This window comes from Trifolium pratense, linkage group LG7 (assembly GCF_020283565.1).
Source record: "Trifolium pratense cultivar HEN17-A07 linkage group LG7, ARS_RC_1.1, whole genome shotgun sequence".
Lineage (NCBI taxonomy): Eukaryota > Viridiplantae > Streptophyta > Magnoliopsida > Fabales > Fabaceae > Trifolium > Trifolium pratense.
In genome coordinates this window covers 23,115,230-23,130,786 of record NC_060065.1, presented here as the reverse complement: position 1 = coordinate 23,130,786, position 15,557 = coordinate 23,115,230, and the positions used below count along the sequence as shown (strand labels likewise).

The 15,557-nt window shown below is 32.9% G+C and overlaps 1 protein-coding gene across 1 annotated transcript; it reads right to left on the bottom strand.

Annotated features, from left to right (window-relative positions):
- Window positions 1-2,688: 2,688 nt before the first annotated feature.
- LOC123895573 (cyclin-D1-1-like) lies at window positions 2,689-7,918 on the bottom strand. Its single transcript, XM_045946010.1, has 6 exons — window positions 7,451-7,918; window positions 7,149-7,235; window positions 4,382-4,480; window positions 4,065-4,266; window positions 3,634-3,764; window positions 2,689-3,532 (listed from the first exon to the last, which is right to left on the bottom strand). Exons 1-6 carry the CDS (start codon window positions 7,751-7,753, stop codon window positions 3,287-3,289), a joined length of 1,068 nt encoding a protein of 355 aa, XP_045801966.1. The 5' UTR covers window positions 7,754-7,918; the 3' UTR covers window positions 2,689-3,286.
- Window positions 7,919-15,557: the final 7,639 nt, after the last annotated feature.

Below are 15,557 nucleotides of genomic sequence, written 5' to 3'. Positions count from 1 at the left end.
GTGGCGAGGAAGGTCACAAGAGTCCGGTATGCAAGAAACCGAAGATGCCGCGTTGAGGGTTCGTTCTCTGTTTTATCTCTTAGGTAATTTCGAGGGCGAAATTCTTTTAAGGGGGGTAGAGTTGTAACGACCCGATTTTTAGTAAATCGATATTTTATATATTTGCATATATTTTGGGTTAGTGTTAAATATTTATTTACGCGACCTATAATTATTTATCGCGAACGTAAGTTTGTGAGCGAAACCTTTGTCGTGTTAGTGGGCTTGGGCGTGTGTTAGAAGCTTAATGGGCTTAGGCTATTGGGCTTGGTTCTTGACCATTAGAGAGTAGTATAAGTAACCAAGTCAAAACCATGAATAGTATCACAATTCATTTTTCATGAGAAGTTAGAGTTTGTAAGCTTAGAAGCAAAGCAAGAACCCTAGGAGAGCAAGGAGAAGAACACGAGCAAGGGGAAGAGATTTAGAGGCCAAGAATCATCATTCAATCTAAGGTGAGAGTGGTTAAGCATAAGCTTGGGTGATCCAAGAGAGGGGAGGTGTCTAGCCTCCATTCCTAAACTCTCTCATCCAATTTCTTTGGGGTTTTGGGTGAAGTTTCTTTATCATAAACATGTCTTTTCATCTTAGTATGCTTAATGAACATCTAGGAGGGAATATGTATATGTTTGATGATGGTTTTGCATGTTTATGCAACTTTGCTTATTTTGCAAGAAATTGACATGATTTTGTATGTGTGATGTGTTTTGGTGTTTTTGATTGTTGATACATGTATATATGTATGGTATATACATGATTGATCACTTATTATGCATTTATAACATGTTTAGATGTATTTTTGAGTGGATTCAAGGTTAAACCGCCTTATTGAAACTCAAGAACAGATATTTTTCTGGTGTAGTTCGCTAAGCGACCAGGAGTTCGCTGTAGCGAACAGGTTCGCTGAAGCTCGCCAATGCTCGCCATGAGCAGGTGACTTCCTGGTGAGGTTCGCCATGTCTCGCTAAGCCCTCGCTTAGCGAAGGCCTCAGTGACAGCAATTTTTGCTGATGTTTGTAAAGTGTGTGTATCCATGTATTTGGTTTCGTTTTGGTTTGGAATTATTATATGTTTAATAATTGTGTTGTGTGATGGCATTTATATAAAATGTCAAAGAAGTATATGTATGTTTGTATATCGGATTGTCCGATAAAGAAGAATATCAGTTTGTCTGATAAAGAAGTTTAATGGATTATGTTTTCCATGTAGTGAGCAGTAGCTTCGTGCTAAGTGATTATCATATGTTTGGTAAATGCATGGCATTCATAAATTCATGCATTATTTAGGGATATCAGACTTGTCTGATAAAGAAGGATATTGGACTTGTCCAATAAAGAAGGATATCAATGGTAAGTTCCTTGATAAAGAAGATGGTACCACATGCATTAGTCGTGTCTAGGTTGGCATGACATTGAATGTTTGGCATTAGTCGCATTTGAGTAAATGTGCAATTATGTGTTATGTGTTATGTGAGTTCTTTGTGTTGTCCGAAACGACGTGAAACTATCTGGTTGTGTATTTGTGAGTATGTGTTATCTGGTGTATTGCTTATGGAAGCATGTGTGTGAGTTAGTAATACGTGATAGGTTGAATATAGGTGCGTTTCTATATTCGTATGTATGTGATTATGTTTACTAACTCTCTACCTAATTGTTATGTGCTGGACCTTTGGGGGTTCAGGTATTCAGGTCGAGGTTTCGATCGAGCTTTTGCTGCAGATCGTTTTTTAACCAATTCTTCTAATTATCCCAACGATTCTCAAAATCCCAACAATTATCAAAACTCCAACAATTATTAAAATCCCAACAATTATCAAAATTCAAATCAATTTTTCAACCAACATCCTCAAAACACGCCTAATTTTGGTTTAACACCAAATTTCAACCAATCATCCTTTGTTCCAAACTTTCATCCATATTATGGATCTATGCTGAGAAATTCATCTCAAACACCCCCGTTTAATGGTTACATGCCGATGGTTAATGAAAATTTTTCGAGTGGTTGTATTGCATTTTAAGTTAATTTGTATCGTACTAATTACATTATTTGTGTGATGTATTGCATTTTAAATTAAGAAAATAAAAAAATATTTAAATAAATTTTGTTAAGTGTATTATTTTAATTTAATTTTAATCGATAATTATAATTTTATTTAATCATAAAAACAAAAATTTAAATTTAAATAAGAATATGAAATAGAAAGTGGTGGGGTAGAGAAAGTGGTGGGGTAGAGTGTTGAATAGAAAAACCATTGGAGAGTATAAAAGTTGAATGTGTGTTGAATGATTAGGTGGAAGAAAGAGAAAATGATGTGGAGTGAAAAAGTGGGTGTTGAAGGTGTTGAATGGTTAAAACCATTGTAAGTAGTCTAATAAGAACAAATGGCAAACTTACAAAGTACTTAATTCAGAATCATGTGCTAGTTAAAGCTAGCAATACCCAATAATATACAAGATATTTTTCAGTGGGATGCAAGTTCATAAAATAAGTGGAACAAATAATTCAAATTGTACATTTTAGATGTATATGGAAGTAGAGTAATATCATGTATAACTTCCAAATTACTTTGGGGTCACTCAATGAGCCCATGAATCACATGATTTATTTAAAGAATGAGTCAAGAAAAAAAAAGGTGAAAAATCAGAGAAATATATGAAACCAATATGATATTAATATTGAATTCAATTCAATACACAGCGCAGAGGAGAAGGCCCCAAAGACCTTTTCACCTCCATTATCAAAGCCACTATGTAAAGAGAGTTTACCTCTCTTTCAAAACCAATAAAAAATGCAAGTATATAATAAAAAAAAAACTATATACACGTGTTTCCCATCACACGCATTGGACACCAAGCAATGGAGTCCTGTATTATATAGTTAGGCCAAAACTCAAGGCCAAAAAAATCACATAAAACACTCGTGATTGGCACGTGCCAAGTCCATCTTCACACGTACCATCAGAAAAGTCCACGAAATTTAGCCATAATCTTTAACTTATTTCTGTTGTTTTGTTTTGTTGAGGGTATCCTTTCTAAAGGAAACTGAGTTATGCTTGAAAAGAAACTTCACTTTCACTCGTAAAAGGAAAAATAATTAAATACTCTCCAAATCCAAACCCATCAAACCTCCATACATACAGTAGTTAATTTTTAATTGTGAAAACCCTCTTTAAAGTGTTGAGGTTTATGGACAACCTGGCCCGTCTTATTTCCTCTTGTTCCTTTATTACTCTTGTTTCTTTTTCTTTTCACTCTGAGTTTCCTTTGTCATCATCTAACCAGAAACAGTTAATTAATTTCCTTTTTTTATAAGACAATGAGAAAGAGGATGAAGAAGAGGAAGATGGGGATGATGATGATGATGATGATGAGACATTGGACCACCTTTGGGTTTGAGTTGTCACTCGCAACTGTGGCAATACTTTAGGGGGATTTCTTCTGTTATTACTTATCATAATTTCTTGCATCCACTCATAGCACCCTATAATTTTTTCCTGCAATACACATGTGTTTTGGAAAATATATAAATAAACCCATAATTATGTTTTAGTTCTTTTTGTCATAAATTTAGCACATTACTATATACTATGCTTACTTTTTTTAATCCTTCACACCATGATTCAGCATGCTCAGGCTTAACATAAGACCAATTAGGAATTTCATTAGCTGCAGAGAGTATGGAAGCTGCAGCAATGCATGATGGCCAATAAGCAAGAAATCCAGCATCTGCAGACAGAGTATTTAAACATGAAATTCATTAACCTTGAAAAAGCACAACAAAGATCATCACATCATAGTTTTAAATGCAATCGTAATTACGGTTGCAATATTAAAATTTTAGAGAATTTTGCAATGACATTGCAACAGTAGTTGCGGCTGCATTTTGCAATAATCACTTCTCTCCACTCTTTCTGCAATCTTTATGAATCAGTTAGTTAACCGTTACTCCGTACATATTCAATCAAGCAACTATTGTGTTATCTACATTTTCTAGCATTGTGAAAGGGTAAAGAAATAGATTAATACCTTGGATATTAGACGAGATGATTTCTGTAGCACGTGAAATAAGGAAGTGAGTGAAAGTTCCGGTTGAATCTAGCTTGCACGCAAAGAAACTGAGGAAGCTAAGTGGGGTAACTGATCTTAGCCTCCAATCCAAAATAGTCAGAACAAGTAGCTCCATTCTAAGAATCGTTCTCGGTTGAAATATGTATTTGGCACCTTCAATCTGCATTTTGTATTAATATCCATTACAAATGAGTTAGTATCAGTATCACTACATGCATTGACATGTCAAATTATTGAACATGGAGTTCTAATCATTAATATTAAATAATTTATACCTGAAGGTCCAAGAGAGAAGGAACCAGGGGTTCCTCCATCTTTGCTGCTAAAGACAAACATGCAACAGATAAAAGTTGCGGAGGCCATTCCTTTGATTCCTGTTAACATAAATTATAGTATATTATTATCATTATCTGATCACCATAATAGTTTATTGAGCAACACTTGTGTGGGCACAAGCTTAAATAAAAAGGACGTGGACACACACACATTTGCTTATTTAAAAAATAAACATTATTTAATTCATTTTCTCTTTTACTTTTTTATACTTACTGGTGTGTGCTCAAGTCCTTTTTATTAAGATTTGTGACTAACCAAGTGTTGCTCTAGTAGTACAACTACTACTATTTGTTTATAAGTCCAAATCAATGATTAATGAAACAGTATCTAGTAGTAAATTTTAGATTCAACAAAAATGATATCCCAAATAATCGAATTTCCTTGGGCATAACAATTGGGATTCCACCAATCGTTAGTTGGTTCAGTGGTGATTGGCACTGAACTTGGTAGGGAGGACTGCGGTTTGATCCCCCGCAATTACAATCGGAAGGGGGCTGGAACCACTTGATGCCAGAACTGACCCCCGAATCACATTCAACTGACAGTGAAAGCCAAAAAAAAAAATTAAACAATTGGGATTCCTTCCATGAGATCCAACTCGTTTGTAACATAACTTTTGTTAAAATGTGTATCTGACAAGTTCATTTTCATCTCTATATCTATCTTCTTCTTTTTTTTTTTGGTATAGTCTATCTTCTACTTTTTAGTTTCTACCTTTTATACACGGCTTAATTAGTTAAATGGTCCCTTAAAGACATTTTAGGTTTCACAATGGTCCCTTAAAGAAAAAAAAGTCTGATTTGGTCCCTTAATGATCAATCTGTTAATCAAACAAGTCCTTTCTGTTAAAATTTCTCAAAAAACGTTAACTTCTAAATGGGTCCTGATCTACTACAGTAAGGAATATGACCAAATACCAATTTCCTTAACAGATATGTGACATGTGTTATTTAAAATTTCTAATGGTTCAGATTGAAAGTTTTAAAAGAAATATTTTTTAAATAAAATAGAATAAGAATAATAATAATAATAGTTCTGTAAAAAAAAAATAAAATAAGAATTGATAGTTCAGATTCATCATCCCTAAGTTTCAACCCAGCAGCAACCATCCTCCGCCGCATCTCCGCCTCATCTCTGCCTTCCAGGACAACTAAATTTTAGAGAAATATAGTTGCTGCTTTATTTGAAAAGTCAATCTACATATTGAGTCAAAAAATTGAAATGGGGAAAAATCAAAATATTATGAAATAACAATTTCAGATTGGGTTTTAGATCTACAATTTTAAACCCAAAGAATGAGGAAAATGGTGGTGGTCGGATGGATTTAAAGACGGAGGGATTGTTGGAAGAAGAAAGAGAAAGAAGAGGTGTTGAAATTGTCGGATCTTATGTTGCAATTGCAAGATTCTATACTGTGTAATAGCAACAGATACCTTAATCTACCACTTGTATGCTCTTTCTCATCCCACACAACTAAAAAAATATAATGGTGGTGGTGAGGGTTGTTTTTTGGGTTTTGAAAAAAAAAATCTGGATTTTTTATGAATATTATGATGATGGTGATGAAGATGAAGAAGATGAAGAAAAGTAAAATAAATGAAGTGTTGGAGGTTCACTATTAGATATCATGGATTTGCAAGATTCAAAGGTAGAGGTTTTAAGAAAAAGATCAAATGGTTATAATTAAAAAACATTAATGAGGTTTACGATGGACCATCTACAATGTTTGTGCACTTTATACATTTAGGGTTAAAATTTAACGGAAAGGACTATTTTGACTGACGGAGATGTCTTTAAGGGACTAAAGTAGAACTTTTTTTCTTTAAGGGACCAATGTGAAACCAAAAATATCTTTAAGGGACCAAAATACTAATTAAGCCTTTTATACACATTTAAAAATACACACAAAAAACGCATGATAACAAATTTGATGACAAAATTTTGATATTCGAGTTCGTATTAAATAAAACTATAGTACCAAGAAAACAAAATGATTTATGAAAATTTATTGGTGCAAGCACTTACTAGCAAGACTTTCCCATGTTTGAAAAGTCAACACTGCATACGAAACATTTGTTTGCATAATTTCTTTTGACGTTTGAAAACTCAAAATCAACATATTCTTAGGGTCCGTTTGGCCTAACTTTTTTTTTGAGCTTATGCAATATAAATTAAATTTTATGTTATTTTATAAGTTCACAGTAGTGAAAATTATAATTTTATAAGCTATTTTATCATAATCTAGCTTGACAAACTTATAATAATATATAAAAATTGAATAACTTGTTTACATAAGCTCTAAATAAGAGAAAAAAAAGTCAGATCAAACGATACATTAATACTACCGCTTTGTACGATAGTACTCTCTCCGATCTTTTTATAAGAAATAGTTCACCTTTTTAGATTTATTAAATAAACAATTTATTTGATCCATATTATAACCACATGCATAATTTATTCAATTAATCTTGAAAATTGAATTGTCTCTTATAAAAAGAGACTAGAGGGAGTAATCAACTTCACATTTGCAACAAAAATTTGTCCCTAATTCAACATTAACAACTCTTTCTGCAATTATACCCTCAATTCTAATTATCGTGCATTTGTGACAATGATAACCTAATAAAAGCATCTTCTCTTATATGGGAACTTAGCCATAGAGGGAATTTGAAGCAACAGTAAAGCAGACGAAAAACGAGAACTCACCGGAAGAGGTCGAGAATCCAAAAACCGATCCATATAGTTAACGGAAAGGTACGCAGTCAACGGCTGAAATCCATAGTACGCGTGTACCTGTAAAAAAAAGCGCGCATTATAACGCCGTCAACCATTATTCATCGACGCCGATTAGAAGAACCGGTAGTAACGATGAGGATCTAGAATTTCCGTTACGGAGAAACTGTTACAGAACGCGCACGCGGGTCAACTTGGGATGAAGTAGTTCAATGAGTGGCATTAATGTAATATGAATGAAACAGAGGGCTATATTGAAATTGTTTTTGTTTTACCTTGAGAATCCATGCAATGGATTCTTCTCTGGCGTTGGCAACTGGAGAGTGAGATTGGAATCTTGAAAAGTAATCGAATCCGGTAACGAACTTACGCTCGTCTTCGATGAAAACAGCAATGGACTCCTCCTCCTCTTCCAATGCGAATGATGACAACGACGGCGATGATGAATCGAGATCGGAGGAGTATTCAGTCGAATCTACGGTTAAGATTCCGGTGGTTTCCTCGCCGCAGAAGAGTTTGCAATCGGAGATACAAGACAGCGACATGAGGATCGCCGGTAAAGGCTCGTCGTCATTCATTGATGTGCCATGTGAATTCGCCGGAAATGTTGGGAATATATCGGCGGCGGGAGAGTGAGTATGCACAGAGAGGGAGAGGAGTGAGTGTGGAAGAGAGTGGTTGGTTGGTGAGGAGAAAAAAGAATAGATACTGTCTTGGTTGGAAGGCTCTGCATCACTTTGTTTGATTATAAATATGCGCGCCTCCGTTGGATTTTTTTGATTTTATTGTACAATGATTTTTTTTTATATCTAGAACATTGATCCTTGCGGTGCATGGATCTGATTAGCTGCAAGATATATAATAATTAAATAAAATATGATAATTCCAATAATGTAAAGTATATGAAAAAAGTTGAGTAACATTAAACGATAGTTCGACAATAATTTTGGATAAATATTCATACAAAGAAAATTATGTTAGAGTTTAATTGATATGCACCGACGGTGTAAATTCGTTTTACACCATTATCCAATAAATAATCATCATTTTGCCACGTCATGTCAAAAAAGTGGGGTAAAGTGGGGTGATGTGGCGGAAAACATGGTTGGTATTGGTTGACGGTATAAAATTATTTTACACTGTCGGTACATATCAATTAAATCCATTATGTTATATTACGAAAGACTTCCTTATAGACCACATTCGAAGTTTTAGTCGTATCTTCACCGTCGTCATCGATGATCAATATTTTTAATCTTTTTCTAGAAGTAACTCTTGAAATTGAAACATACAACTGACCCTGTGAAAACACTGGCGACGGAAGATATATTCCAACATGCTTTAAAGATTGTCCCTGACTCTTATTAATAGTCATCGCAAAAGAAATCATTATAGGAAATTGTCTCCGTTGAAATTTAAAAGGAATTATCACGTCAGATGGTGTCAGAGAAAATCTAGGTATGAAAACCTGATCATCAATATTACTTCCTGAAATAATTTTTCCTTCAAGAGCACGTTTTTCCAATCTCGTAATAATAAGTCTTGTTCCATTGCATAATACTAATTTTTGATTCAAATTCCTTAATAGCATAACTGGAACTCCAACTTTAAGTCTCAACTTGTGATTTGGAAGTCCCGACGTAGAAATCGTGTTCAAAAATTCGGAAGTATGAACATCATTCATTGTTTGACCGTCTACATTTTGTGTGAGTGGAGTATTATAACTCAAATATGTTTTTTCTTCACCAGAAATTAAATCTAATATATAATCATTTATTGTGTCGACTATTGATTTTTTAGGAGCTAGTATAGCTCTATTTTGGAAATACGTTATATCGTTCATGTTTTGTAAAAGTTGAGGATAAATGCTTTCAACGATAGAAGCAAGCGGATCACCTGAATTTGGAATCAATAAATTTGATGGAATGTCAAGTTTTAAATCATCGTCGTTGTCATCTCCAATTTCTCCATCGCCAACACCCAAAACCCATTCAAAAAACAATCTTCTTTGTTCAACGTCTGCACTCGAAGCACCACCGAGAAGCCTCGTGTATTTAGTCAATGTTAAAACTTCACAAAAATTCCAAAGAACCGAATAATTAATAGTAGCATGAACAACTTCTGGCCTTGTACCTTTGGGTATTACTGGTAGAATTTGTCTAAAATCTCCGACAAAAACAACAACTTTTCCACCGAAGGGAATGTGTTTATTTTTTTCATCAACAGACTTGAGAATATCTTTTAAAGTTCGATCAACAGCTTCAAAACTGTGTTTGTGCATCATTGGTGTTTCATCCCATATAATGAGTTTTGCTTTTTGTATTAATAGCGCCAAAGTGTTTTTAGGAACTATGGTACATGTTGAAAACTCGTCAACATTTAGAGGAATACAAAATCTTGAATGTGTTGTTCTACCGCCAGGTATAAGCAATGCAGCGATCCCACTTGAGACAATTGTTAAAACTATCTCACCTTTTGAGTGTAATGCGGCTGACATGGCCCTCCAGATAGATGTCTTCCCTGAACCGCCATAACCATAAAGAAAAAACACACCAGGTTTGTTTTCGTTAACTCTTGTCATGATTGTGTCATATACTTGACGTTGCTCTGAAGTCATAGTTGACATCAATCTAACATGTTCCTCAGCTAATGATTGTTTGTTATAATTCAATTCGTCGTGTATTAAACTATTTTGTATATCATGAACTAATGATGTGTCTGCTCTAGGCATTGGAGGATAATCTTTTAAACTCTTCCCACAACTACGTAACATCATCTCAATATCTGCTAGTGCATATTGTATCAATTGATCATCGGTTAATATTAAATTTGCAATGTTAAAATCAAAATAATGAATGTGATTAGTGACATGATTATGGTTGTGTTTGGTTGTATTGCAAATAAAATTGATTTAGCAGAATTGAGTTTGATATATTTGATTTTGGTTAAAACTGAGTTCAACATAATTGATTTATGTTTGGATACATTACCGTAAAAATAAAGGGTATTTATAAAAAAATATCAATTCTTTTTCCATTTATTTTTTTTTTGACAAAATTCTTTTTCCAATTTTAAAAAACTACAATTTAATAAACTGCATAATAAATAATTTAAAAAGTGATAGAAGCAAGGTTACATGAGTAAAAAAATAAACAACTAATAAGTATGATTTTATAGAAATAGGTGAAAATATTTTATACCTGGAGCACCAAGCAAGTGTCTCTGTTTGTGCAAAATGTCATCAATCAAATGATGTGAAGTACTTGTCCAAACTATTTCTAAAGTTAACATAAAGTTTTAAAACAATATCGATTTCAGGAATAAAGATAATAAATCACAAAACAAAATGAATTTTTTTTTTGAAGAAGCTAAATTAGCCCACTCAAATTGGCACCAGAGAGAATCGAACCTCAGACCTCAAGAGGAGCACACGTCAATACCAATGCACCAACCCAAGTGGGTTAAAACAGAATGAAATTTTATACACACCTCTGAGTAAATTAAGTCGAATTGTGGTGAAGTTGTTAACATGAGACATTGAAATGTGAAAGATGCTTTTTATTAATAGATTTCAATATTGTTGAAGGTGTTATAGTATGAGAATATATATATATATATATATATATATATATATATATATATATATATATATATATATATATATATATATATAACTTTCCAAATCACACATGATAATAACTTTCTAAATCTCACATGATAATTATTCTCTAAATTTATGATCCGGTAGGAAAAAAAAACATGGATTAGGAAAGACATAAAAATATTTCGTGATGAATAATATAGGCAACAATAATTTTGATATGATATACTTTTATACTTTTAAAATGGATGGTGCTTATCAATTATTGCACATAATTTTAATCACAATTGATATACTTGCCATAGTGGTTGGAAATATTGCTTTGCATTGAAGGGTTGCAGATTTCAATTCTAGTCAAGACAAAATTATATTATTTTTTAATAAAAATTGCAAGATAAAATGGAGGGAAAACAAAGTAGGGTTTAAGGTTTGCTTGTGTATACAAGCTTATAATATAAAAGATTTAATTTATATGCACCGTGTGTAAAGTTATTTTACACATGTGTCCAATAATATACCGACATATTATGTATGATATTTAAAAACACATGATGTGTCACATTCATTACACTGACAGTGCACAACAATCAAACTCTTTTTTTTTATAGACGAAATAGCGAAGTCATTGAAAACTCACACACAAATTGGAGTGATCGGGTTTAGCTAGGATCTACTATTTTAATTACGGATTTAATTAGCCTAATATGTAACAAAAATAAATAAATAAATAATTGTAACATTAAAAATTAGTTTAACAATAAATTTAGAAAAATGTTCATACAACAATCAATCGTTAGTTGGTTCAATGCTGATTGTCGCTGAACTTGGTAGGGAGGACCACGATTCGATTCCCTGTAACTGCGATCGGGAGGGGGTTGAAATCACTTGTGCCAGAACTGATCCCGAACCAGATTAAACTGATAGTGAAAAAAATGTTCATACAACAGAAATGATAGTATATTATGAAATACTTCTTTATATATGCTAGTACATTATAAGTCTTATTCGTATCTTCACCGTCTTTGTCGATAATCAATATTTTAATCATCTATAGAAGTAACTATTGAAATCGTAACATACAACTGACCATGTGAAAACATGAAATTAACTCCGTTGAAATTTAAAAGGAATTTGTTGAGTAAATATATCACAATAAAAAAACCTTACAAAAATAAGAACTAAGTTTATAAAAAAATAAATGTATAATAAAAGAAGTAAATGTATACCAAAAAAAAAAAGAGTGACAAAAAAATGCTTATTAAAGTCGCACGATTTTTTAGGAAATTATGTATGAAATATATGCATCTTTTGTGGATGTATAATAAACTCACATGATAATAATTTCCTCTAAAAGTCTAACATAATTTTTTTTTTACTAAAAAGTTTAACATAATTTGAGGATGTATAATAAAGTCACTTACTCACTTGATAATAATTCTCTCTAAAGTCTAACATAATTTAGAGGAAATTATGGGTGAAGTATTTAATTTTTTAACGGAATCATTTGAAGACATAATAAAGTCACTTTTTTTTTTTGGTTTATTCTGATACGTATATTTAGTGGAAGAGTTTAATTGTCGTGCACTGTCGGTGTAAAGATTCTTTACACATACATCTAATGATGCGTTGCCACATCATTTAATGAATGTGACATATCATGTATTTTTAAATACCATACATGATGTGTCAGTATATTATTGGATGCATGTATAAAATAACTTTACACTGACGGTGCATATAAATTAAGGGTCTTGTTAACAGGGCACATGTAAGATATACCAAAATAGAAGCTTATAATACTATTATTCATCTTTACCACTTAGATGATAACACATTTGGTGACAATTTGACAAAAACTAATAGTAGAGGACTCAAAGTTCTATATCAAACTAGTAATAGACCCGTGCGGTTATGATAATATTTTTTTAAGTTATAGTTTGGTAATCAAAATTGAAAGCAAATGTTTTTAAAATTTAAATGTATTTAATAAGTATTTAGAATTTTGTTGGAAATATGCAGACAAATATATTTTTTGCAAAGTATTAATTATGAATTTTGATTAGTTTTAAAGGTAAAAATAGTTATATGGTGTAAAATTGTGAAAAGACATAAGATTCACTTTGAACATGCACCTAAAAGACATAAGATTTTCAATAGTTACATCATTCTCGTTAACCAAAAAAGAACATTGAAAAACAAAGTTAGAACTTATCCCGCATAAAATAAGTTTTTTTAAATTTATATAAGTTTGAAATTATCCCGTATAAAGTAGTTTTTTTTAATTTTTTTTATAATTTATAACTTGTCTCATATTTAATAAATATTTCTCAATTTTTATCAATTAGAATTTATCACGTACAGATAGTTAATTTGGAATTTATATAAGTTAGAACGTATCCCGTATAAAATAAGTTTTTTGAAATTTTTATAATTTAGAACTTGCCTCACATATGATAATTATTTTGAAATCTTTATAAGTTAGAATTTGTCCCGTATATGATAATTAATTTGAAATTTATATAAGATAGAACTTATTCCGTATAATTTTTTTTTTGAAATTTTTATAATTTAGAACTTCTCGCACGTTTGATAATTATTTCGAAATTTTTATCGGTTAAAAATTGTCTCGTATATGATAGTTATTTGAAATTTATATAAGTTAAAACTTATTTCGTATAAGATAGTTTTTTTTAAAAAAAAATTGTAATTGGTTAGAACTTTCTAACATTTGGTATTTTAAATTTTTTATCAATTAGAATTTGTTCCTTCCATATATATATAGGGAGCCCCTAATATGGACCCTATATCATAGTTTGTTTTGAATTTATATAAGTTAGAACTTATCCCGTACAAAATATTTTTTTTGAATTTTTTATTAGTTATAACTTGTGTCACATGTGATAATTATTTTGAATTTTTGATCAGTGATAATTTATCTCGTATACGATAGTTTTTTTTTTTATTTATAAAATCCGTATACGATAGTTAAAATTTATATATCAGTTAAAAAATATCCGGTGTATATAGAATTTTGAATAAGTGATGAGGGGAAAAATTTTAAATTTAAAATTTGGTGAGACATTGAGAGAAGCAAAAAGATGTCACATGTGTTTGTGGCTTAGATAACTTAGTTTCATTCAAACTGAAAAAGACATAAATGACATAGTGACTTGATTACAATGTAGAATAATGTAGAATCTAGTTTGATAAAACACTTTTTCACTCACAAATGTCCCAAATGGCTCCTATGACTTGGTTTCATTTGAAAAGGAATGTACTTTTAGTTCAATCATCAAATTTTTGGACATCAATTATCCTCACATGACAGTACCTTAAGAAAGGTAGTTTAGACTTATTCAGAACAATTAACTTTCTTATATTGATTATTGTTCTGGTAAAAACTCAAAGGGGGTTGTATTACTGATTAAATGATGTGATTACACTTGGTTCAATCCCAACAACCCTGGGAGTTTATAAGTCAGATGAAGCTCTCCTTTACGAATGAAAGTATGAAGCTATTTATAGACCGCTTAGTCTTCTTCTCCAAGCTAAGATTCCTAAAAATCCGATCTTTAACGTCTTCTTCGGTGATGCCGCGTGAAAGTAGGGATGGTAACCTTGGTCTCCAAGCTATGGCGGTTGCGGGAAGTTGGTCTCTTCCTTCCCAAGTCAGCTGCTAACGCAGGGAAGAAGAAGATATTTATAATAATACAGAATCCAACTTCCGGGCGTTGTCACGTGATTGTTGGTCACGCCTTGGCTATGTGTCGCCTAGTGGGTGTTTAGGGCTTGCTGGATTTGGGCCTATCTTCCTTCTTATATTAATTGGGCTTGCTGGATATGTCTCTAAGCCCATTGCCCAGTCCACAGCCCCCCAAGCACGAAGTCCGTAGGAGTGAAGTGCTTGAATATGATTCAAATTTTCCCTCTAAAATTTATGGCGCGAGGTAAATTTTGTCACGTTTTTTCCCACTTTCTGGTGCACGTTCTTATACTTATACGCCATATCTCTCAACCGCCTCTCCACTTACTGCTGCCACGATGAGATTTTTCTCTATAAAATGAAGCATTCGATGGTAGGATTAACTCATCATTTCTCACTTGCTCACTTTAAAAGTCTTCTTTTTACAGTATGTCTCCCAAAAATCCTCCCTTTGAATGTGGTCAATCCCCCGCTTCTCCTGTCATTAAGCGGCTCCGGCGTATGTTGACCCTAAGAACGGAGGACCTAATGGACGATTTTGGTGAGTTCTCAGAATTCGTCAAAGAGCTGAATGATTATTGCTGGAGGTTGACCAAGGAGGAGAAGCGTTTTCTTGACAGTGTGTTGCGTCTGGAGAAAGAGTTAAAGGATAATGCATCCTTTGTGATTGCCGTGGAAAACGTTAAGGAGTGCCATACCGAAGTTACTGAAGTCGTCGATAGCCAGATAGAGATCACGAAAGAGACCATCGATGTGCAGGAGGAGATCCTGGGTATATGCTTCAACGAAGAGCGAAGGGTAGATGACCGTTTGGCGATGTTGAACAAAGAGATGAAGCCGCTCCTGAAGAGAAAGAGGGCTCTTCAGGGTGAGATTAGGGATGATGTCACTAAGTTAATTTCCAGACGTCATTCTCTGGTGGACCTTTTGGACAAGCAGGGCGAGCTGAAAGAAGATTTGAAACCCATTGAAGAGAACATGGTGAAGGCGAAGAGGGTGAAACGGGCATTGGAGGAAATGCACTGTATCGCTATCGCCGATGCTGGTGAATTGGGAAGTTCTACCATGCCGTGAAGTC